The sequence below is a fragment of the Pelodiscus sinensis genome, chromosome 7 (assembly GCF_049634645.1).
Source record: "Pelodiscus sinensis isolate JC-2024 chromosome 7, ASM4963464v1, whole genome shotgun sequence".
NCBI lineage: Eukaryota > Metazoa > Chordata > Testudines > Trionychidae > Pelodiscus > Pelodiscus sinensis.
The window spans coordinates 76,302,165-76,322,362 of NC_134717.1; the positions used below are offsets into that span (position 1 = coordinate 76,302,165).

Here is a 20,198-nt window from a genome sequence, read left to right on the forward strand (position 1 = left end):
TGAGAAGCTCCTGTCTCTCAAACCTTTGGCTAATTGAAAGCCTCTGGTGAAAGACACGGAGGAGATCCCTCGCAGCGGTGACCCTCTGCGGTGCTCTGGACCTCAAGCCTTGGGCTCCTTCCGAGCCCTCAGCGAGGAACAGAGAGGCGATCCCTCGGAGACCCTGGGGACGGGTCTGGTGCAGGCAGGTGGTGATGATCCTCGTCTGGGGCCTTCCGCTCCTCGGCGCAGGAATCACCGGTGCAGACTTGCCTGGCGCTGATCTTCAGGTGGCTTCTGCTCTTCAGCAGGAACTGATGATTGACAACTACCTATCCCTAACACCTGGAAACAAAACCTGACTAGCTAACACGACGCTCCCGTCACGGACAAGTCCCCGGCCGCTGGTGCAGTGAACCGACGCACTAATCCTAACGGACACACTCGATGACGCGATCTAGCTAACCCTGACTAACTACAGACTGACAGGGAGATACAAACACAAGCAAGGTGGAAAAGGCGCGAACAAAAACAGACAACTGCTAGTCAGGCCTTCAAAGCACCCTTCTCATAAATATTCATGATCTTTATCTTTACAATCATTGGACCCTGTACAGGAAAACAAGGGTCCCTGATTGGTTGCTTTGATAAACAAGTTGTAACAGCCTGGATCAGTGTGCTGCATGCAGCAGCACAGTGTGACATGTGCAGCTACTTGCCCGCCGTGTGCAACACTCCTAGAAACTTCTATATTAACATTCCTAACAGCTACTACATATTCATAACAAATCATACATATTAATGATTGCTTAGACATATTAATGAGGTGTCAAAAATGAGCAGGCTACATAGGGAAGCTAAGGATTGAAAGCCCTGGATGCTGGGTCCCTAAAGTTAGTCCTTCCGGGTCAAGAGTAAGATACACTTGTAGGGCATAGTGTGAGGTAAGTATGCACTGCTGCTTCTGTTGCTGTACCTGTTCCTTATAAGATGACCTCAGTGATCTGTCAGTCTAGCACCTTCTTAGCTGTCAAGCCCCTTCTTTCAGATTTGGGTTTTTAATTTTTAAACTACAAATTACATGTATTAATTTAATTAATTACCCTTTATTTCTTTTAAGCATAGGTTGGATTCTGGCATTTTGCCCACTCGTTTGTGAGAGGAAATTGGAGGAACGAAGCAGAAAGTACATTTTCTTTGTTAGCGAAATCCTGCCATGACATCGACCTCATTAATTTTTGGATGGGTGATAAAAGGTTTACATCATCTTTTTTATCATATCTGTTCTTAGAATAAGCACGTGCAAACACAAATAAGGTGAAAACAACATGGAGTCCGGTGGCATCTTAAATACTATTCAGTTTTATTATGGCATAAGCTTTTGTGAGTTGCAACTCACTTCATCAGGTGCAAGTGCAAGAAAAAGAAACATTATAGGGATACAGAGATGGAAGTGTAACATCAGACTAATTGAATCAAGTTGAATCCTATTTCCACAAGTTATATGTAATTTTCCCCTTCCGAGAAAGTAAGGCCTAACCTACACTACTAATTTTTTGCTAGTGTAGTTAGTGACTCCTCATTTAACATTGTCCTAGTTAACATTCTTTCATTGTTATATTGCTTCTCTACTAGAGAATGTGCTTCTTTAAAGTTGTGCAATGCTACTTTGTAATCTCTTGTCTGGATGCTTGCTTTGTCCATCCTTGCAGGATTTTCTGGAAGAGCAACCTGTCCTTGTGGGGGTTGGAATCAGGGTTGGCTTACAGCCCCTGCCCCCACTGCTCCTGCCCTCTGCTTTGGAGCTACTTCTGGGAACCTCCTTCTTGTTGTATGTGGGGAGGGTGAGAGAGGTAGTGTTGTCATGCTGTCCCCCCTCCATTGAGCCCTCTATTCCATTCTCCCATCTCACAGTCTGCTTCTGTCTTGACTATCCTAAACAGTTTTATATCAACTGCAAACTTTACCACCTCACTGCTTACCCCTTTCTCCAGATCATTTTACTAATCTTCAAGGTCAGAAATATTCCCTAGAAGGTCAGTTTGTGGAAGGCCAGGCATTTCCATTTCCCAGTGACATAAATTGTTTTTCTATCCTGATAGATTGAGATATTAGATCTTAATATTTTATTTTTATTATCCCTCTTTTATTTTTGTAAAAGACTTAATTTCTGTAACATTATCTCTAAAGCCGCTAAAATTAGCCAAGATACATTGGAGTATATCTTTCAAGTTTTCAGATAGGTGCAGCTTCTGTTGAAGTAGCTTCACCGGTCCATAATCTGTAACAGTCAGTGAAATAACAGTTTCTAAATATCATACCAGGCTTGAACTGGGTGAGGCAGGAAAAAAATATGAGGATTGGAATGATGAGATTTTTACTGTCTGATAGTGCCTTACCTCTCAGAGTTAGGAACAGTTAGGAGCCAGTAAATATTAATCTGCACTGATCCTGAACAAGAGGTCACGAAGAAATGTTGATCGTTGACTTACAACATCTCTGTGTTTATACTTTTATTTTGTATTCTTAGATCTCTTTTAGTCCCAGCATTTTTTAGTATAGAATTTAAGACATTTTTTCCCGTTCCTCAAAGGCAGCCCAGACTGTTATAGTTTGTATTGTAAATTCTTAGAAACTGGAGATGAGAGAAAAAATCAGACATCATTCTGTTGACTAGGATCCTTCTCAGTTAGAAATGTGCTGGGTAGTAAAATGATTCCCAATACTAATAATACATGTAATCAGAAAAAAAATCTTAGAGAAAACAATTGCACCATCACCAGTGCAACAAAAAAACAACAATTAATTGGTGTTGAGGGACTTGGAATATCTAAAAGCCTGATTTAGGTTCTGTTGAAATGAGTAGAGGCCTTTCTGTTGACGTTGGTGTGCGTTGGGTCAGACTCAAATTGAACAATTAAAAAAATGACCATTTCTAAGCTTTTTTATGCTGATATGTTTATGAAAATGTCTGTTTTATTTCAGGTGCTTAAAGGTGTCATCTTTTGGCAGTCTTTCTCATTTTACTAATGAGCATAAGGTTTGTATTAATAGTGCTCTTTGAATGAGAACACAAAGTCGCTAGCTTTATTTCAGCAAACGTTAAGCATGTGCTAAAATCCATCAGAATACGACAGATTGCTTAAGCATATGCTGTAAATTAAGTTCATACTTTGCTACATTGGATTTTATATTATCATTTAATTCCCATTTCATTTTTATTTTGAGGATGTATGTGACTATTTTAAATGTATCTGCAATTAATAGATAGTTTTTCTGCTAAAAATATGGATTTAGAAATATATAGTGAAAATGACATAAACGTTCCAGGAAATGACTTATTTTATTTGACAGAAGCCTAATCTTATAGTAGCTAAGGTCCTGAAGCCTTAATGAAATAATGTAGTAGTATAGAGAGCCTAAAATGAAATAGCCCAAGCAGAAATTGCTTATGCTGTGGGTTTTTTAAATTTAATCTCAATATAGTATGCGTTACGTCCAAAGATGCATTTAGCTAGCTCGTCCTAGCTTTCCCATTATGCCTTACATTCTACTTAGCACTTTCCATGCTATAAAATTGGTCCAAACCAATTTCATTATTTAACTCTACTGTAGATTTTGATTTTAATTTTTATCACCAGGACTACTCACATGAGTAAAACTACTCATGCATATAATATTTTTATTAGATTGGGCTCACATTTTATAGAATATTAAGATACACAGTTTGGAGCCTGGGATTTTTTTAAACAGAAGAATTGTTGACTTTCTAAGGTTAATATAAAGTATCTATTATTTGTAAACTAACTTTTAAGGAAATAAATATAATTTGTTTAAAAAAATGTCAGGACAAATGTCAAGTCTACATAGGTGTTAATTCCTAACAATCATATTTCATGTTTAGGGCCCTACCAAATTCAAGGTCCATTTTGGTCAATCTCACTGTAATTTTCTAAAAATAATAAATTTAATGATTGTAGCTATTTAAATCTGAAATTTCACAGATGGTAATTGTAGGAGTTCTAACTCCCCTAAACATAGCATGTGGGGGAGGGACTGAGGGTGTTGCTGTACTGCTGCTCTTACTTCTGTGCTACTCTCCGTCCCCACTACTGCTGGAGAATGGCCTGCCACCCTCCTGAACAAGGAGACCCCAAACGCGAGTTGGTTATTGCCCAGGCTGAGACCAGGCCAGGGCCTTCTGAACTGGTGAACTGTTTGTGGGCTACCCTGCCCTGCCAGAGGGCCAGGGCTCACTGGACTGTGGTTGTCTGTTGCCTGCCCTGCCCTAGGGCCAGGGCTCACTGGACTGTGGTTGTCTGTTGCCTGCCCTGCCCTAGGGCCAGGGCTCACTGGACTGTGGTTGTCTGTTGCCTGCCCTGCCCTAGAGCCAGGGCTCACTGGACTGTGGTTGTCTGTTGCCTACCCTGCCCGCTGGCCAGGGCTCACTGGACTGTGGTTGTCTGTTGCCTGCCCTGCCCTGCCCTAGGGCCAGGGCTCACTGGACTGTGGTTGTCTGTTGCCTACCCTGCCCTAGGGCCAGGGCTCACTGGACTGTGGTTGTCTGTTGCCTGCCCTGCCCTAGGGCCAGGGCTCACTGGACTGTGGTTGTCTGTTGCCTACCCTGCCCTAGGGCCAGGGCTCACTGGACTGTGGTTGTCTGTTGCCTGCCCTGCCCTAGGGCCAGGGCTCACTGGACTGTGGTTGTCTGTTGCCTACCCTGCCCTAGGGCCAGGGCTCACTGGACTGTAGTTGTCTGTTGCCTACCCTGCCCGCTGGCCAGGGCTCACTGGACTGTGGTTGTCTGTTGCCTGCCCTGCCCTAGGGCCAGGGCTCACTGGACTGTGGTTGTCTGTTGCCTACCCTGCCCTGCCCTAGGGCCAGGGCTCACTGGACTGTGGTTGTCTGTTGCCTGCCCTGCCCTAGGGCCAGGGCTCACTGGACTGTGGTTGTCTGTTGCCTGCCCTGCCCGCTGGCCAGGGCTCACTGGACTGTGGTTGTCTGTTGCCTACCCTGCCCTAGGGCCAGGGCTCACTGGACTGTGGTTGTCTGTTGCCTGCCCTGCCCGCTGGCCAGGGCTCACTGGACTGTGGTTGTCTGTTGCCTACCCTGCCCTAGGGCCAGGGCTCACTGGACTGTGGTTGTCTGTTGCCTACCCTGCCCGCTGGCCAGGGCTCACTGGACTGTAGTTGTCTGTTGCCTGCCCTGCCCTAGGGCCAGGGCTCACTGGACTGTAGTTGTCTGTTGCCTACCCTGCCCGCTGGCCAGGGCTCACTGGACTGTAGTTGTCTGTTGCCTGCCCTGCCCTAGGGCCAGGGCTCCCCTGAACTGCTGGCCTGTCCAAATTGCTTGGTTGCCCCGCTTGAACCAAAGCTGGGCCTTATACACTATTGTTTAAACTGTGGGACTCTGTGGCCCCTCCCCGAACCAAGGCCGGGAGCCTAAACTGACTGGGGTTTGCTGCCCTGCCTAAATCAAGGCTGGGCCTGGGAACTGCTAAACTGCTACTTGCTGGCCCACCCTGAACCAGGGTCCGGGCCCGGGCCCTCTTAAGGGTTTATTGCCCCTGCCTGAGGCAGACCTCGGCCCTCTGCCTGGTGATTGTTTGATTGCTGCCCCGCCTGGAACAAGGCCTGGGCTCTTGAACTAGTACTTTGGTGTTCGCTGCCCTGCCCTGACTGAGGGCCAAGGCCTCCTAAACTGTCCTGGCTTGTTGCCGGTCCCACCCCAAGGCCAGAGCTCACTAACTTTATTGAACTCTTACCTCTGGCCCGGACCTGAAGCAAGGCTGGGCATCTGAACTATCTCCCTCTCGCCCCAACCTGAAGCAAGGCTGGGAGTTGGACTGTTTGTCTCCTGGCCTGCCCTGAGCAAGGACGGGTTGTGGCACTGTTGGCTTGGGGACTATTTTAAGTGAGTGTGCAGTGGGGCAGACTGGCCGCCCACTGACCCGGAGGCGGAGGAACCACTGCGGGAGGCCTGCCGGCCTACAGTCACCTAAGGATGGAGTACTCTCAGGGACACTCCTCGAAGAAGAGTAGAAGATTACTTGCCCTGTGCAGTAAAGGAGGTTCTTGGAGATGGTTGGCTCTGTGGGTGCTCCACCATCTGCCTTTCCTCCCCTCTGCTTCGGACATGTTGATTTCTCCTTCCGGGTCAGAGAAGGAACTGAAGGGATGGTAATGACACCACACGTGCCATCTGCCTTGCACATGTAGCCTACCGAAAGGCACTGCTACTGTAAATCTCCGACTAGGCGCACAGCGGCGCCCCAAAGATCTAACGTGGATCCCCCACAGGGACAGCCATTTTGAAGAACCTCTGTTACTGCACAGAGTGAGTAAGCATCTCTTACTTAAACTGTAAAATGAATCTCAGATGGGGTGATATCAACTTTGAACATTTCTAAGGTAACCCAGCGAACAGCAATAGATGTTAGTACATGAGCAATGAAGCTGAATTGTTGGGGCTGGTGGAGCCTTGGCATTTTTTAGATCTTTGATTTTTTGTAATTGTATTTGTGCAACCTCTGTGTGCCACTAATTGTGCCATTTGCACCTATTTTCTGTTTCTTGGATTTTTTAAGAGTGGGTTGGGGAAAATGCTTGTGTCTCAGAGTGTTAGCATTTAAATTGCCCCTGTTAGACCTTGATGTTCACAACTCACTAAGGCAGATTTGTTGGGGTGGAGTGAGTTCACATTTTTCTGCTTCTTTTAATTGACTGATGACAGTTTTTTCGAGGTTGGGTTAAAAGAGAACCTATACATTTGTAGGTGACGGGACGGATTTTAGGTGACGGGACAGGGCTGAGCAGAAACTCTGTTGCTTCTACATGCATGTAAATTGTAATCTCAGCAGTCTGAGACCAGCTTCCCAGGTACTTGCAAGGCTAAAATTGTGAGAATATGGCTTGTAGTGGTAAAAAAGCTTTGATTTCTGACAAAAATATTATATCAGGTCTACAGCACAAAGTTTTGTCAGTGTAGTGATGCCAGCTGGAATGTGAAAAAAACACATCCCCTGGCAACATAAGCTATACTAACAAAATTCCTCTGTTGGCATAGCTGCATCTACACTGGTGGTTCTTTGAGCATAGCTAACATCAAGCAAAGGGGGGGTATTCCTGTAGCGATAGAGAATCTCTTTATAGCACCATAATACTACATCGGTACTACGTTATAAACTTAAGCTTGCATGGGCCCTGTAGTGCAGATGTAGCCTTAAGCTTGGATTTTCAGAAAAGCCAAGTGCTTCAAGCACCAAATGTCAATAAAGCCAATTCATAAATAATTTCAAGTTTCTTTTTGCCTTCATCAAACCAAACAGTGCTAGTGCGTATGCCCATTTTAACTTACTCCCTGGCCACTATCTTCAGGAATGTGTATATTCCTGAAAATGAGAATTGTATAATGACAACTTTGCATATTTTTCTGCTGTCCCATATGTTAAAATGAAGGTGGTCTTGTATTTCAAACACAGGACTGTGGTGCCTCCTTACTGTGAGAAAGGTTATTGGAAGAACAGGTAGAGCTGGTTGGAGTTCTCTGTTAAAATGTGTGTAGGTTCAATATTCCTAATACTGCAATAAGTGTTTTTTCGTGGGTGAAAATAGATGAGTAACATTAATAAATAATAAACTGTAAATAATGAACTGTTACAAATTTGTTTTAGCCCAGAGGAGCTGCCAGTCGGTGTTTAGACTGTTCAGTTGAACAAACTTGTCCATATTCAGCCAAGAAGATTTATCTGCAGCATGCAGAGAAGGTGACTATAGTACAGTTTTCAATCTACATATACAGTAATTCTTCTTTAACACTATAGATATGTTTCAGAAAATGAACGTGTTAAGTGAAAACGTGTTATGCGGGGTCAATTTTCCCATTGAAAATAATAGAAAAGGTGGGGGTTGAGTTTCACGCAGTGGTGTCTGTTGGGACTGGGACATAAGGTTGGGGGAGAAAGGCGACTGGGTTACAGCAGGGAGGGGAGGTGTTTGGCTCTGGGTAAGGGAAGGGGAGGGGAGGAGAGTGGAGGGGGATTGGGTTGGGAGTATGCCCCTGTGACGGGTCTGCCGGGACCCACACTATGTCCGGCGAGAGGGGGGGTCACCGGGGAATGGTGCGGCGAGCGTCGAACCCTCCGCCATTTTGAAGGGAGGCGGGGGAAGCCCTGTGCAGCCGCTGGCGACGGGCTGGCTGGGCAAACCCAGCCGCCGGCCTGCAAGCGGGGGCGGAGGAGAGGGGGCAAGGCGTCCAGCGAGGAGGAGTCAGCGGGGAACGGTGCGGCGAGCGGCGAACCCTCCACCGCTTTGCAGGGAGGAAGGGGAAGCTTTGCGCAACCGCCAGCAATGGGTCGGCTGCGGAACTTGTGTTATTCCAGGGACGGTCGTGTAATTCAGAAAACGTTTCCTAAAAAGAAAATTGTGCTATCGCGAAAACGTGTTAAGTGGGCACGTGTTAAATGAGGAATTACTGTATTCCAAACATTAATTACATTGATATCAAAATGTATTCCATTTCAAAGCAAAATAAACTTATCTTTTGGTTTCCATAAGATCTTGGACCATAGGATTACTGTATATCATCAGATCACTTTGTCATCAAGGTTAATATCTTGCCTAAGGTAGCCAACACTTGGTATTTTGGAAGAAATGAGAAGGCTGAAATGTACCCAGCTGTTTGCTCAGTGTTCAGCATGGGAAGGGGATGATTTCTTTCTGACTCCAGCTTGTATAAAAGTGAATATTAAAAGGTTTAATAAATGGGATTGAAGATGAAATTAAAGAAAAGTTAGCAGTGAGGTTCAGTAATAGATTTTTAAGGCTAGATGGGCCATTGTGACTAATTTGTCTGATTCATAACACAAAGTTTAAGACTTGCCTGAATTAAATTTCTGCTTCAGATCCCATAGCTGTTGTTGAACTAGAGTATATCCTTGATTAAATCTTGATTAAAAATGTCTAGTGATGGAGAACCCACACCTTTGTACATTATTACAGCGATTATCTTCACTATTTATAAAAATGTACCTTATTTCTAGTCGGAATTTGACTAGCTTCAAATTCTAGCTGCTGGAAGATGGAGAAGGCTGAAATATTTAACTATTAGGTTTTAGTGATCAACAAAAAGGAAGGTGGAGATTTATTTACATTATTGAGAAAATTGGGAAACAGCATGATCAGAAACAGATAAGAGAATATTGGCTTATAGAAAATCATGCAACTCAGCAGGACCAGATTAAACTCATAGGAGATTCTTAGAGTGGTGGCAAATGCTGTATTAAACCTGCTCTTAAATTTCTAGAGCCAGAGTCCAGATACTAAAAGATTGGGAACCAGTGTGTGTAGTAGCTGTGTTTTACAACTGGGGAAAAAGAAACTAAACTGTTCTAATCTGTGTGCCTAAATTTAAGATGCTAAATGTAAATGTAGAAGCACATGAATAGAAATGGCCTGATTTTTTTTTTCACAAGTGCTGTGTAAACCTAACTGAAGTCAGTATAGGGTTACCAGATGGCTTCAAAAAAAATACCGGACAGACTTGATCTCAGATTGGGGCGGGGGGGGGGGAGGGAGGAGACTGGCCAGGAGGAGGTTGGGGGGGGGTGGAAGAGGGAGAACTGTCTGGGGGATATCGGGGGGGGGGGGAACCAGCCAGCGGGAAGCAGGGCTGGCCATGAGGGGGCTGGGGGAAGCAGGGCTGGTGAGGAGGGAGCGGGGCTGGCCCAGGCGCACGCGGATCCTGGGGTGCTGCCCGTCCTGCACACAGTCCTGGTGAAGCATGAGTAAGTCTGGCCCTGGAGATTCCATCCCACCCAGGTCCCACCCCCACCCCCCTCCTCTACTGCGTAGTTGCATGCTGCCTGGCTGGTAGACAGGCTCACGCAGTGTAAACGTGTCCACCAGCCAGGCAGTGCGCAGCCACATACTGATACTCATGATAATAAAACCAACTTAATTAGAAAACACCAGACATTTCTATGTCCAGTATTTTCTCAATTTATTTTCCAGACAGAACCCTCAAATACCAGCCTGTCCAGTTCAAAACCGGCCATCTGGCAACCCTACGTCAGTGGAAGCCGCAGATACTTACTATCTCCAAACATCCCTGTGCTAATGCAGGGGGGTGAATGAGTTTATCTAAGAGGCAGATCTCTTCTTAAGGACATAAAAGTATGAAAGCGAGGGGATTGGTTGTCCCCCTTTTAGGGGGAACCACCTCGCAGCTGCATTTCTAAGTGGTGTACGGGTGGAGCTAGGGCTCCCTGCAGCATCCGCAGGCCTGATTCAGTGGCTTAGCGGGCTGAATTCAGCCCATGGGCCTTATTTTGCCCAGACCTCATGTAGAGCAACCTCTTCCATAACACAGGCCATGGAATTTCACCTTCAGCAAGCTCACACCTTCTCAACTGAGCTATAGCTAAGGCTGTGATTTAATCTCGGGTATTTTAGTAAAATCCATGAACAGGTGGGGAAAGCCCCCAGTGGCTTACTGCTGCTTCAGCTGCCTCCAAGTGCAGAGCCCTGGGTGGCCAGCCACTACTCTGCCCATCCTAAGACCACTGCCGGGAGCTACCTAACTGTGGTTATTCCCAGCACCAGGCCTGCTGCTTAGCCTGCTTCCTGGGCCAGCCACATCAGCTGTCACTTGGGCAATCCCCAGTTGTCTGAGACCACCTGAGCAGCAGCCAGTGTGGCTGCCTCCCAAGCTGCGTCAGCAGTGGCTAGTATGACTGACTGTGGGACTGTCCAAGCACTTGGCTGTAGAGCTGCTCCTGCCAGCTGAGCAGCGGACTCTGAGGCCAGCTGCTTGGGTGGCTCTAGGCTGCTGCAGAAGTCACAGAGATTGCAGGAAGTCATGGAATCCTTGAGTTCTGCGACTTCTGAGATGGACATGGAGCCCGAGCTATAGCACATCTTTTAGAAAGAATTCCAGTTTTGATTTAAAGATTTCAAGGGGAATCCACCACCTACCTAGGTAAGTTGATCCAATAGCTGATCAAATTGCCTATTGACTAAAGTCACTCCTATACCTCTCTTAGGAGCTCTTTCCAATTTAACTGGCCCCAGTCTACACAGAGAATACCGCCTGTGTATTCCTACTTGATACTCCCCTGTTTATATCTCAGTGGATCATGATAGTTCTTTTGCCACAGCATCATATTGTGAGTTCATGTTGTTTACCTACAGTATGGGTGGGCAAATACCAGCTCATGGGCCGGGTCTGGTCTGCCACAGTTAGTCCCTGGTGGGCCCTCATGCTGGTATATTTACCTGAGCCTCTACAGTTATGGGGAATCACAGCTCCCGTTGGCTGCGGGTCACCGTTCCTGGACAATGGGAGCTGCGATTGCCTATATCAGCAGAGGTGCGTGTAAATATAGCAGCAGTGGTCCAGCAGGGACTAACCCTGGTGAACCACTGCCATTTCATTGGCCACCCCTGACAGACAGGAACATTTTTTGTCCCAAATGTACCAATTGGTTCTGATTTCTGCACATATAAATGAGAATTTGGTTCAAGATAAAAAGAGGCAGAGATCTTCCCTTTTTAGATGGTATGTCTTGCACAAATAACATTCTTCTTTTTTTGTAGGGTTATTTTAATTGGCCAGTATCTGTTGTGTGCAGTAGTGGTGTTTGTGACATAGAATCTGTGGTAGAGGCCCTACAGAGTGGTCCATATGGAAGATGTGTTTATGAATGTGACAATGATGTTGTCAGTAACCAGGTATGATATTTTTGGTTCATCTCACAGTAAATGTAAAGCTATTTATTGACTTAAATTTTTTAATATGTAGATATTAATTATGAGTATGAAACCAGAACACTTCAGTTTGTATGTCTTAAAATAAATTAGTTAAGTTCTCTTATCAGCCTCTTGTAACTACCTGCACCATCTGCTCATTGTCTCTCTCTTTTTCTTGTGTCTGTCTTTTTTTCCTCCCCCCACCCTCTTCCCTTATTTATTCTTAGATCTGGACTTCTAATACTCCAGTCATTTGAAAGAAGTGGGTTTTGCCCACAAAAGCTCATGATACTATCTACCTGTTTTGTTAGTTTTTAAGGTGCTACTAGACTATTTGTTGTTTTTTAAGTTTTTCCTCTTTTATTTGGTTATTTCTTTGAGGTTTGGTAAGGAAAAATTGGCCCTTGAAAAAACTTGTGTGTAAGCTCAAAACTTTGGAATGTGTTGCCATAAACCTAGCTCTAGTAGCACCATTATGACAGTGTGAACTTATCAAGAGTCCTACTGAAAAAAATTAAAGATTGAAAAGTATGCTGTCCGCAGCACAAGGTAAAAGAAAGTAAAACTTTTTGACAAGTAGTGCCTGTACAACACATGAATTCTGTGCTGCTCTAGTAGAAAAGCTCCCAGCACACAATACATGAATGTTATAGCTTACCTAATGTGCTAGATATGTAACATCTGTTCAATTTCATCCTTCAAATGTTTGCACTGTCTGCTTTGTATCTTCTAGTTATACCATAGATGACAGGAAATATACTTTCACTCACTCCTGCCAGAGTCCCCTCAACACTCTGAGTGGCTGTATATTTCTAAACTTGACAGTTTACTCTTTGCAGGTTGTTAACATGGAATTTGAAGGAGGAGCAACAGCTGCTTTTACTATGATGGCTTTTACAGAGCAGCTTGGAACACGGAAAACCACAGTGTATGGGACCAAGGTAAATCAATGGGTGATTGCCACACAATTCAGTACTTCACCATTACTATTTTCTGGACACAATTTTGTAACCAGTGAAATCAAAGAGAATTTTGGATAGGGCCTACTATAGGGATATTATGGGTGTAAGGCCCTTTGTAAATTATGATTTCATGGGTTGGCTGGAATTCATGGAATTAGCCATTTCCAACTGCAGGGAGGTGGAAGTGGACATCCCTGTCCCTGCATCCCTGCTGAGATTGCTCACTAGGAGCAGGGAGGTTGGCAGGCTGTTCCTATTCAGGAAGGGGACAGGAAGATGGAGAGCTGGTCATATGCCAGGGAGCAGAGAGGGTGTATGTGGGAGAGAGTCTGACCACATGGTCCTGGATGGTCCAGAACAGGAATCAAGGCCTCACTCAATCTGCACTAAGATCTGGCTAGGGTTGCCAGGTGTCCAGTTTTCACCCGGACAGTCCGGTAAATGCATCTTCTGTCTGGTTTAAAAAAAAAAAAAACCCACAGAAAATACCGGACATACAAAATGTCTGGTATTTTTTGTTTTTCCCCTGCCGTATCTGGCAGGGGTGTCCTTGGGGCCACTTAAAAAACTTCCCCCAGCCTCCCCTGTCACATGGCCAGATGCTTCGGGTTCCTCTCCTGCACGTGGGAGGGACGCACACAAGAGATCTGGCCAGAGGGAGAAGCTCCACATGCTGGAGCCCTGCAGCATTTCAGCCAGGCGGCAGTGAAAGAGACTGCAGCTCCTTTCCAGGCTCAGGCAGCTGCAGAGGCTGCCAGCGAAACTCCTTTTGCTGTGAGCAGGTGTGTGGGAGGAGAGGAGAGGAGAGGGCGGGAAGAGAAGGCCCTGAGCCCCTTCCCTGCATGGAGCACTTTTTGGAAGGAAAGGGAAGCCACAGCAGGGACAGCTTCTCCCCTTCCCCCTCCCTCCCCCACTCACACACCTTCCCTGAATAGGCTGGCTAGCCTCTGGCAGACTGGGACCTTACCAGTTAAGGAGGCATGCAGGACTGGAAGGAAGGTGGGGGGGGGGGGAGAGAATACCTTGCAGGAGTGGGAAGGAAGAGAATCACCCCCAGCCCCATCCCTGCATGGGGTGCATTTAGGGAGGAAGGGGTGGCCACATCTGGGCAAGCCCCAGAACTCCTTCCCTGCAATATGCTGGCTGCAGCAAGGAGCAGTGTCTTGGAGCCCAGCTAGCCTCAGTGCCTCCTTAACTGTTCAGGATGCATGCAGGACCTGATGGAAAGGCTGGGGGGAGGGGGAGGAGGAATCCCTTGCCAGAGGGGGAGGGAACGGAAGTGCCCCCCCCCCCTTCCTTGCATGGGGTTAGGGTTGCCAGGTGTGCAGTTTTCACCTGGACAGTCTGGAAATTGCATCTTCTGTCCAGTTAAAAAAACAGACAGAAGGCCGGTGGGGACATTTTTCCCCTGCTGTGTCTGGCGGGTCTTTCTCTCCCCCCCTCTCCCCCCGCCATGTTCTGTATTTTTGGTGAAACTAACTGGCAACCCTAGATCTGGACCAGGCTGCCACTGCTGTTTCCTATCTGGCCAGCAGGCAGAAAGAGACAAGACTGACAGTGCAGCAATTAGGAGTGTTCCCTCCCATCCCAGAGCATCCCCTGGCAGCCTGCGGGGAGACAGTGCAGGAGCTGAGACAAGGATCCATCCGCACACCAGTTAGCACTGTAGCCACTTGGAATATGAGCAACTGTTTGAGAAGACCCTATCCTGATGGAGGGATCAGGGCACGAAGTAGCCCTCTCCGCTGAAGCTGATTGGAATGTGAGGAAGGCCATGCCTTGGCAAGAGGATCATGCTGGGGGCAGGGATCCTTGTCTCAGCTCCCTGCCAGCTGATGCATTGTTGTCTCCTCCAGGATGGAGGTTGTGCTGCTCCCTTCTCCTTACTGGACAGACAGGAAACAGCAACAACTTCTGGATATGAGCATGGAGCTAGCTGGATCCCACCCTGACCTGAGTCAGGCTGGGCTGAACTTGTCAGCACCATGTGATAAGACACCAACATGCACACTCCCTGGTATATGACCAACCTTCCACCACCCTACTGTACTCTGGGGTGGGACTGACCTCTTAACCCTGATTCTGCCTTGCCACTGTTAGAAAAATCACAGCAGTGTAGGGGTGACACCGCACCCATGTGAATTCCATGAAATGCAAACATTTAGTTGGGATTCTACTGCGAATTTAAAATAAATCTTATTTTCTCAGGACCTTGGTTATGGGGACACTACTTAACTCCTATTAAAAGTCAGAGAAACTGTGGGCTTGTATTCATGGCATGACATGTTCTGAATAAAAGCCATGGTCGTTTGGAAAGGTAGGAATGTAGAACAGTGGGCAGTAGGTAAGTATAGAAGCAGCCAGGCTTCAACATGGCCTGGATGTGAGAGTCAAAACAGAGGCCAATCCAAGATAGTACCTGGATTATGGGTCTTAGTGATTTTTAAATTAATATTTTGCTGTTACACACATGTTGTGCTAAAATGTAACTCACTGGTTCTCAGAAGCAAAATGCAGGACAATGTAGCACTTTAAAGTCTAACAAGCTGGTTTATTAGATGATGAGCTTTCGTGGGCCAGACCCACTTCCTCAGATCAAATAGTGGAAGAAAATAGTCACAACCATATATACCAAAGGATACAATTAAAAAAATGAACACATATGGTTCTCAGAGTCACTTCTTCCCTCTCAACATCATGGGAGGAGCACAGGGCTAGAGTGCCAGCTCAGGCTCCCCATTGCAGGGGTGGGGTGAGCTCCGAACACACTTTGAGAACAACAGCTGTAACTGCTAACAAAGCATTGTGGAGAAAAGTCATGCTGAGGGCCTCTGTTTTTCATCTGAGTTGTTGCACTAGTTTATTGGACATTAAAAAAATGGTAATTGAGTGTTATGTATGCTAACTGTCCTTTAAAAGGTTTTTTTACCACATTGTATTTCCTGTTGTTTTATGTTGACTTGGGAGATACGTTTTAAAGGACTGTGACCATATGAGGCCTTTGTCAAAATGGAGGTCAGTGGCCAGCAAATAAACAAGTGCACTAGCTGTGTCATGCATTTTTGATCCTCCTGCTGATTACGCTAGCCATTATTTTAATAAGATGTAAAGGCTGTCCATAGTGAAGATATTTAAAACACAAAACATACCTTTTCTAGGAGTGATCTTAATGCATCACAAAGGCACTGAGATGACTGACAAGCCAGAGTGAAGTCTGGGGTGGGTCTAGGGATGAGAAGTTTCAGATACGGGCTCCTCCCAGCCCCCTCTCACGGCAGCAGCTGTGGGCCAGCTGATAAGTGCCTCTGTCAGCTGTGGAACCTGGGCCCAGGATTCCATGGGTGCTTGACCCCCAAACTTCTTGTGGTCACCTAGGAAAGCGGCTAGGGCAGTGGCCACCACCCAGGAGATTGGGGTCTACAGGTAGATCTTGGAGCCTCTGACAAGTGATCCTGACTGGTTTGGCATGGAAGCTTCCAAGTGCTGGCACTTCAGTTGTCTCTCCACCCACTGTCATGCTGCTCCTGCCCTCTGCCTTGAAGCTGTCCCCCTGGGAGCCTTCCACTTGCTGTGCAGAGTGTGGGAGGAAAAAAGGGGGGGGCGCTGATGTCCGAGTGTCCCCACTTCTGTACCCTGTCTCCGTACAGAGAGAAGGGGAAGGAGGGAGCCTAACTTATGGCTGGAGTAATTATCCCCGTAATTGCTGCTTCTGGATGTGGCTGGCATGTCCCTGCAGCCCCTGAGACAGGCAGAGCAGGGGGTCTCTACATGCTGTCCTTGCCTGCAGACACCACTCCTGCAGCTCTCATTGATCAGTAATGGGGAACCGTTGCCCGTATAAGCTGTGGGCTCAGTGCCTGTAGATGAGGCACCACATGGCACCAGGGAGCCATTGCTGTACATGCCAGCTGCTTTCAGGAATGCTGCAGGACCAGGGCAGGAGTAAACAAGCCTTAACTTCACTGCTCCATCACCCAGAAGCCATCTTAATTAAACGGTGCCCAGCAAGAGCCTACATCCTGAACCCCTGTCCCAGCCCTGAACCTCCTCCTACACCCAACCTCCTGCCCCAGACATGAGTCCCCCTGCACCCAAATTTGTTCCCAGAGCTTGCACCCTGAAACCTCTCCTAGACCCAATCCTCCTCCCTGGACTAAGGCCAGAGCCCCTCCCACACTCCAAACCCCTTAGCCCAAGACCAGAGCCTGCACCCCAACCCAAAACCCCAGCCTGGTGAAAATGAATGAGGTTTGGGGAGAAAGGGGGATGGAGTGGGCAGGGTGAGGCCTTGGAGAAGGGGTAGAGCTGGAGATGAACTCCAAGAAGGGATGTGAAGAAAGTGGGGCCAAGGGTATTTGGGTTTGAGGTGGATCTTACATTGCACTTATATTGAAAAAGTGGTCTTGTGGTTAAAAAGGTTGAAAGCCTCTGGGCTAGGGTGTCCCCGTACAAGTGTGCTCTCTCTACACTGGACATTTCCCTGGCCTACTGATTATTACATACAATTCAAAGCAAATACTATTTATTAAACAGCAATCAATTTTTTAAAAGAATAAGGAAAAACAGGAAAGCTTAAAGGAAGCTACATAATCCTGCTTGGTGGCACGGGGGCATCACAAACAGTGTTTCTGGAATGGAAAGGCAGTTCAGTCTGTTCCTCATAGGACTCAGGCCTCCTCCTCAGGCCCTGGATGTGCTGCAGAAATGCTGTGTCCTTTCTAGTTATATAAATTACACTGTCCCTCAACACTTTCAGAATCAGTAACCGTATGTAATTTGGGATAATCTCAGGCCCAATTTTTACTAGATTACATTACTAGAAACACTGTCAAAAAAATTGGACTGATATATTTAAGGTATGTTTTGTACTTCACTTTGGACTTCTAGGGAGAATTATTCTGTGATGGTGCAGGACCAGTGGAAGTTTTTGACTTTTGCACAAGAAAGAAAACTATTCATCCAACGAAAAAATCCACAGTCATTCCAAGCCACTTAATGGGACATGATGGAGCTGACTACTATCTGATGGACAGCTTTATCTCCGCTTTAGCTGTAAGTTCTTTTTGTCAACTCTGCAATAAGTTTATGTATTTCCATAATGACAGACATTCATTAAAAGCAGCAATAGTTGTGGAAATCCCATTTGTTATTTAGACATCCCATCCATCATTCTACAAACCTGTTCTGAGAAACTTTTCTAAACTGTCATCACATTTCTGGATGATAATAGAGTAATTTCACTTTAAGAATGGATTTGGAATGCATTTACAACTTAAAATGAAAATGTTTTTGTATTGTTGGCTATCCCTTATCTTATAATTCATAAAAAAAAAGACTGCAGGATAAAGTTTGGTTTGTAAAATGGCTGTTCCTACAAATGTTAAAACTTTGGTGTCAAAGGAGGGTGGAACATGAGCTAAAGTTTGTCTACTAAGGATGCAAAGTTGTAAGTGAAGGAGATCTGATACAGTCCTAGGGCCTCAGCCCTCACGTCTGGTCATGTCTGGCTGGTCATTGGATAGTTATACAAAAACTGAGTGGAAAAAAATCTGTCCCTGCCCATGCCACTCTGTGGCAGGAGAGCTGCTCAGCTGCCTCTTTGCTACTTCTACTGACATTATGTGGAAGGGAAAGCCATTCTTTGGATAGATAGAAATATTAGCACCTAATAGATTTCTTAGACAACGTATCAAGACTTGTGGACAGAGGGGAAACGGTGGATGTTGGTCCCAAACACCCATCTATTTATGAGGTGCCTCAAGGAATGACTCAGATGGATTTACAAGCCCAACCTACACTCCCCGACAAAAACACAGTCAGTCCCGGACATAGTAAAAAGATCAATACTGTGGTGGACAAACTGGACAATTAATGCAGGGGCATACCCTTTCAGACTCGAGAACCCACAGTGGTCATCACCACAGACACTTCTCTCTCAAGCTGGGGAGCACACATGAGAGACCTTACAACCCAGGGCCTATGGACTCTGGCAGAGAGGATGCTATACATCATTGTCCCCAAGCTCAGGACTGTCTGGCTTGCGTGCCAGCATTTTTTACCCCACATCACTGGAACTCGTGTCAAAACACATACCAACAATACAGCCTGTATGTTTTATATAAACAGACAAGGTAGGGCACAATCCTATGCTCGAGGCAAGGAAGCCATAGCACTCTAGAACTGGTGCCTCACTCATGGTATCTTCATAACTGTGTGCCATCTCCCCGGTCCCCTAAACCCTACAGCGGATGCCCTAAGCAGAGTCCTATCTCAAGATCATGAGTGGCAGATCGACTGTTTGAGTCTGACACAGATATTTGCACAGCAGACACACCTTCACATAGACCTATTTACTATCAGAATAACCAAAAAAAATGCCCACTTTATTGCTCCAGGGCAGGCGTGGGAAAGCACTTCATAGAATCCTAGAGCTGGAAGAAACCTCAGGAGTCATCCAGTCCAGCCACCTGCCCAAGGCAGGACCAATCGCAACTAAATCATCCCAGCCAGAGCTTTGTCAAGCCAAGATTTAAAAACCTTTCAGGATGGAGATTCCACCACCTCCCTAGGTAACTGATCCCACCTAGGGAAATAGTTTTTTCCTAATATCCAACCTAGACCTTCCCCACTGTAACTTGAGACCATTGGCTCCTTGTTCTGACATCCGTCACTACTGTGAACAGCCTCTCTCCATCCTCTTTGAAACCTCCCTTCCATAAGTTGAAGGCTGCTATCAAATCCCCCCTCACTCTTCTCTTCTGCAGACTAAACAAACCCAAATCCTTCAGTCTCTCCTGATAGGTCATGCGCTCCAGCCCCCTAATGATTTTGGTCACCCTCCGCTGGATCCTCTCCAACTCGTCCACATCCTTTCTATAGTGGGGGGCCCGAACTGGACACAATATTCTAGATGTGGCCTCACCAGAGCCGAATAAAAGGGAATAATAATTTCTCTGGATCTGCTGGCAATGCTCCTCCTAATGCACCCCAATATGCCATTATTCTTCTTGGCTACAAGGACACACTGACTCATATCCAGCTTCTCATCCACTGTAATCCCCACGTCCTTTTCTGAAGAACTGCTACTTAGCCATTCGGTCCCCAGCCTGTAACAATGTTTGGGACTCTTCCGTCCCAAGTGCAGGACTCTAAACTTGTCCATGTTGAACCTCGTCAGATTTCTTTTGGCCCAATCCTCTAATCCGTCCAGGTCACTCTGGACTCTGTCCCTGCCCTCCAGCATATCTGTGTCTCCCCCATTTTAGTGTCATCTGCAAACTTGCTGAGGATGCAATCCATCCCCTCATCCAGGTCATTAATAAAGATATTGAACAAAATCTGCCCTAGAACTGATCCTTGGGGCACTCCGCTAGAAACCGACCACCCACCTGACATGAGCCATTGATCATTACCCTTTGGGCCTGACAGTCTAGCCAGCTTTCTATCCATCTTACAGTCCATTTATCCAATCCATAGTCCCTTTACTTGCTGGCAAGAATATTGTGGGAGA

General features: G+C 46.3%; 1 protein-coding gene across 13 annotated transcripts in view; it reads left to right on the top strand.

The window, feature by feature from the left end:
• Nucleotides 1-20,198, top strand: part of LOC102452580 (putative oxidoreductase YteT) — a 62,080-nt gene that overhangs the window by 33,450 nt on the left and 8,432 nt on the right. For all 13 annotated transcript variants that reach the window (XM_075934384.1, XM_075934383.1, XM_075934382.1 and 10 more), the window contains 6 exons: nt 1,105-1,235; nt 2,965-3,019; nt 7,652-7,744; nt 11,574-11,708; nt 12,566-12,667; nt 17,576-17,740. In XM_075934384.1, coding sequence (XP_075790499.1) covers nt 1,105-1,235; nt 2,965-3,019; nt 7,652-7,744; nt 11,574-11,708; nt 12,566-12,667; nt 17,576-17,740 — 681 coding nt within the window. The remainder of the gene's footprint in view (nt 1-1,104; nt 1,236-2,964; nt 3,020-7,651; nt 7,745-11,573; nt 11,709-12,565; nt 12,668-17,575; nt 17,741-20,198) is intronic.